The 6016-nt window shown below is 29.6% G+C and overlaps 1 protein-coding gene across 1 annotated transcript; it reads left to right on the plus strand.

The window, feature by feature from the left end:
• Positions 1–236: 236 nt before the first annotated feature.
• On the plus strand, positions 237–2962 carry LOC131849774 (CCAAT/enhancer-binding protein gamma). The gene is made up of 3 exons (XM_059199891.1): positions 237–325; positions 632–864; positions 2350–2962. Exons 2-3 carry the CDS (start codon positions 757–759, stop codon positions 2599–2601), a joined length of 360 nt encoding a protein of 119 aa, XP_059055874.1. The 5' UTR covers positions 237–325; positions 632–756; the 3' UTR covers positions 2602–2962.
• Positions 2963–6016: the final 3054 nt, after the last annotated feature.

The raw sequence follows: 6016 nt of genomic DNA on the forward strand, positions 1-6016 counted from the left end.
TTTATTTCTTTGTTGTAGCGCTGAATTTTTTTAATATTGACAACTCTATTAATTGGTTAAATCATCAATGATGATGACAGTATCAGAGAGTTTATAAAATATTGTATTAAAACAAATATAAAAAATCGTATTATTTTCTGCATAGTATGTGATTATAATGAAAATTATTCTATTTGTACTCTCGCGAACGACTCACGGAACTATATTTTGTTCTCATTCACTTCACTATCTGTTCTGTGATGCTATAAGTATCTGTATGTAGTTTGTGGTTCTGTGGTAGTTTATTACAAAACAAATTTATGTCACATATTACATCGAAATAAAGGTATATATTTGATACAATTATTGCGTAGCATTTTATATTAATAAAATTAAATGCAATATAAAATAGTAAATAGTAGTCACTTGTTGAACATTATGATATATATTTTAATTTGAATTATTTCAACATAAAAAAGTTATATTTCAGTATGTTTACATTAAAAAAATAGTTATTAAAAAGTATTTCCTTACCTTATGTTTAAAAATTTGACTAAAACTTTAACATGGTACCTTGGTATTTGTTCTAAGTACAATGAGTAGGTCATACTGAATTACTGATTAAATTTAAATATTGCGTCATGGTTTCCAGATACAGTATTTACTTGCAATTATGGTGAAATGTCTGTCATAAAGTGGTCAGCCGCTCGCATTTAACGGCTAGCGCTCAGCAACGCAACTTGTGTGCTTATAAAAAAGTGAAGTAAAAGCAATTTGATGATATTAAAAGAATATATTGATATGGCTCCAAAGCGCGGGAAACGAGTGAGTGATGGCAGTGATGACGACGAGGACTACAGGAAACGGAGAGACAGAAACAATGAGGTGAGTATTGTGCTGATGAAATTGTACCTTTTGCAAAGAATATAATTCATGCAATTAATTGTGGAAAGAAAAAGTGTTATATATTTAATTTTAATTTCATATTTAATTTTATAAGCATTATAACTGCCACCTGGCATTTTGCACAAATTTTCTGCTCCTATTTCACCCTTTTTCAAAAATTTTTTTAAGTTTAAAGCTAACCTCTGTGAACCTTAGGATACAATCTATTTTTACATGAAATTTAATTGAAATCCACTCTGCCTTTTCGCGGTGCAAAGTTAGCAAACAGATACACTTTCATAATTTTATATACTTATCTATACCAATAATTAAATTAAAATCTGTCTGCTTATAATTTCAAATTACCAGCTTTTTATTAAATGTATATGAAAATATATACAATGCTTATTATTTGTGTGTCTGTTTGTTTATTCTTGCTAATCTCTGAAATGGCGGGACCGATTTTGATAGTACTTTCACTCGCAGATAGCTAATGTTATAAGGAGCAACTTAAGCTTGCTTTACTTTTGTTTTAGAAATTTTATAATTTTTAATTGAAAAAGAAATAATTCCATGCTACCTGCCAATATAAACCTGTAATGCAGGAGGGTGCACCATTCCATTATCATCCATAACAAAAAAAAACTAGTGTTTATATTGATAATTAATTCAAAGTAATTTTTGTTTATTGTGGAAATACCTTAAATAAATAATTACGATATCACTCAGAGGTCATCTGTAGAATGCTCTGTAGATTATATTAAAATTTATTACTGTGTTATGATAACATAACAACATTAATAAGTTATAGCATAATAAATAATAACACAGCATCATCCAGCCTTAAGCTTGTACTATGATACTAAACAATTGAAAGAAATACATTTTTGTAAATGATTTCTTATATATAAAAAAAAGAGAAACTACTGGACAATTTTTTATGAAATATTTGGTGCCCTAGGTAATAGAGTGGCTATATCCAGAAATAATAGTAATAGTAGTGTCAAAACGGGCCATGCCTGTATCTCAGATACCAATGCACTCCTAAAGATAGGCAGGTACTATACAATTTTTAAGTATTGAAGGGAAAAACAAAATGTAAAGTTGGGTATATTTATAAATAAAAAATAAATCTTGTCCTTGAGGGAATTAATGCATGACATCTTTGGGAAGTAGGACCAATAAATGTTGGAACTTTTACTGTCTATCTCTAATATATACTTAGGTTGTGGAATAAACTTCCTGCCGAGGTTTTCTCATGAGACTACCGCATGGGGTTTTTCGAGAAGGGTATATTAAGGTTTCTTATGGATCAGCAACACGCATGTGACACACCTGGTGTTTCAGACGTCCTTAGGCAACGGTAACCATTTACCATCAGATGGGCCGTATGCCTATTTGCCACTATAGTAGTATAAAAAAAAATATATATACACCACTAACAAATATATTAAAAGTCTTTAATTTAATTTTATTTATTTTCAGGCGGTGAAGAAAAGCAGATTTAAGTCAAAGCAGCGCACCCAAGAGACATTCTCACGAGTAAGCAAACTGAAAGAGGAAAATAAAGTTTTGGAAGAAAAAGTGAAAACATTAACAAAAGAGTTGCAATTTCTAAAAGAATTGTTCCTGGCACATGCATCTAATACACAAAATTCTAAATTCGAAGGTATCGACTTGGAGAAGCTTCTAGAAGATGTCCCAGATAGCAAAGAAGAGAAGAGTAGTAAAAAGTGAAGTTTAGTTTTACATGGACTTATGGTTTACTGAGTAGAGTATAAGTAGTTGGATTAGGACAATAATAATAAGATAACTTAGGTTGTATTCAATACTGGATACATTTTCTACATGTTCTTAATTAGCTTAACAACAATCTGCACATTTTGCCAAACAGAAGAGCAAATGACACATCCTATGTGGTTGTACCCTACTCATGCTTAAACGAAATATCTCCTTTGGAAAGTACACACTATCCTGAGTAGATAAAAACGCGGCCCAGACATGTCTGGGTAGCGAACTTTGAAAAAGGGCTAGAACAATAGATCTATGCGGATCGCAGTGTACAGGTCTTACTTAGCAACTAACAATAGTCCAAAAACCCGAATAAAAAAAAACATGTTAGTGCAAACAAAGGGCATGTCATGCCATTGCTATTTGATAATCACATTCAATATTCTTTTAACATATGGAGTGTGCACTGTCTGACCAAATCCATTAATTGCTGGACAACAAGTTCCATAATGCCCTTATTGAAAGGACCAACACAAATGAAGGGACATAATCAGTGATAAAGTAATTCTGCAGGGCTGTCACAACACTCAGGAATGATGAGAAGGATCTGTAAAATGGTTGTATAGGAAATTTAGGCTTTTTCTATAACTTCATCTTTAATACAATTTAATACAATGACGGTACTAAGTATATTTGTATTTGTATATACCACAGTTAAAGACAAAGGGGAATGTATATAGGTCCTTCCAAAATGAAAACTAAAGGTTGTGTTACTTAGCTTGCTTTCACTACAGTCTAACATACACATTTCCTTGCAAGTTTGTTATTCTTTTTGCAGTTGTGAAATATATAAATTTCTTTGCATTTTAATTTTAGTGTGTTAGTGTTCTTAACTCATTCCACAAATTGAGTGTTCACAAGAGGACATTCCTCTGAAACTATAGAATATCTATATGTAAATAAATGTTTTATAAAATTAAGTCTAAAAACAGGTTTATTATCAATTCTCTTTTACTCTTGTATTTAATGTTATTTAAAAGTTTATAATGAATTATTTTTATGAGAAACTATATTTTAAAATATATTTGATGAATTGAATTACATTACGTTTCTAGCTTTAAATGAATTGTTAAATTTAAGTTTGACTTATGCTGATACATCAGTAAAAAAATCATGGTCCAATATAGTTTTATAAAAATAAAATCACAGAATTCTGTAATTGTTTTATTATTAAAAATAGATTCATAACAATTACGGACTATGTATATATACAGCTAAAATTATTTTAAAAACATTGAAAATTAAATACTTTATTTACAGGAACTTCAGTCGTTTTACATTTATATAAACTGTCTTTTATATTTAACTACATATACCATTAATGCATATAATAACATGTTAGCATATAATCATAGCGAAAACGAAATTACTATCTATATCTATATATAATATCCTTAGTACATTTAAATTTTTTAAAATGTACTAAGTAGTACATTACTACTTAGTAGTACTAGTAGTCATAGTACATGAGGAATTGAACTGATGACTTGACATCTGTTTGTCGATTAGTCTTTTTTGTTACACAGAAAATTGGCTGGACTACTAATTTCATAATTTTAAACTAGATAGATCAACATATAGACACAAATTTGCTGCATCTTTTCTAGTAGAGTAAATATACTTCATAACTTTAAAAAGTACATATTCCAATTCATTTGTAATAATTTACTACAGAATCAACCAACTGTGAATAGGGTGAAACAATATACCAGGAAGAAGTAATCTTAAAATAAAATCCTAAATCTATCCCAATGATCAGCGAGGTAAGAACTGGAGATGATGCTCCAAAAATTATAATTAAATTAGGCTCCTCTAGCGTGTAGCAACACTAACGCACTTATGTGCATGTGTGCCAGTGCCAGTGTGTGCTAACAACCTACATCACTAATGTACACAGAAAAAAAATACTCCGTCATTGTTTTAAAAAAGTTTCTGTAAACTTGTGATCTAACAGGTTTACACAAATGTTAGTGTTTATAAACAATAACTCAATACCATGACATTGACATATGGTAACACCGGCTGAAATGTGCGGGGACTCGGGGGTATTATTGTGAACACGCAATACATTTACATAAACATGGATATTATATTCTTATTAAGCACCATAGAATCAATCCCATATACTTAGAATAAAACAAAAAGTTATAATTTCCTCTATTACATTTCGATCTATCATCTATTACAAAAATACACAATTATGTTTAATATAGTTTAATACAATATATTCACAATTCTAATATTTTAATGCATAATTACTAACAACACTAAGCTATGCTGTATTGTAAAACTTCTAGTAAACTCATAGTTTATAGAGCCCAACTCCAACAAGTACCTACATGTACTTGTTGAAGTTGGGCTCAAAAGGACTTTTTTCCAGAGTCGTAAATTACAAAAATAAAAAAAAAGACCTGACAGCGATGGATCACCGAGTAAACAGAGTTGGTATAAGTTTTAAATGAAATAGAGTCGACTCTTGATAGTTCAGATTTTAATATTATTAATAATAAACTATGTCCTAATGATGACTCATTATTATACAAAATAAAAATTAAAAGGGGTCAATTTTTACATCTCATATCATTCATGAATTTTCTGAATATATTTTTAATCATATGCGCATATGAAATAAGCCATCAGCGTATAATTAATATAAGAGAACGTTTTGTTCATTAAATTTTCTATACGATTAAATCAAACCAAATATATAACCGTGTATCTATTTGTCTGTGTGTCACAGCACTTTATTTTAGAAAGGACTCATGATATTAATTTACATTTATCGACACTGATAACCCAATCATAAAGAAAATTGTTTTTACTTAGCGACAACTTTTACTGTAACTTTTTAATGGGATGACCTTGGGCTTTTCTTGTATAATAATAATAACAACAACATAGAAAACAACTAGAGTAATACAACGAATCTTATTAATATTATAATTGCGGAAGTTTGTTGAATTGGAGTATGGATGGATGGATGTTTGTAACTTCACGCAAAAACTACCTAATGGATTATAATGACACTTTACATATATATAGTTTATACATCAGAATAACACATAGGCTAATTTCACGCAGGCGAAATCGTGGACACAGCTAATTTAAATATATATATATATATATGTATATACAGTGGGAAATTCCAAATTTGAATTTAAAATTAATCTGTATTATTGTAAACATGTACAACGTTTATTTCAAAAGAATACGAGCTGAGTTTCTTGTCAGTTATTCTCATCTCGAAATCATTCCAAACTGACGGTAGATTTAACAAATCATAAGAGTCTGTAATAGACCTACATGAATGAATTTGAAATAGATCTAAATATATCTGATTTTCTTTAGTAACACAGCTAAC

Source organism: Achroia grisella, unplaced genomic scaffold (genome assembly GCF_030625045.1).
Source record: "Achroia grisella isolate CSIRO2021 unplaced genomic scaffold, CSIRO_AGI_Agris_v1 utg660, whole genome shotgun sequence".
Classification (NCBI taxonomy): domain Eukaryota; kingdom Metazoa; phylum Arthropoda; class Insecta; order Lepidoptera; family Pyralidae; genus Achroia; species Achroia grisella.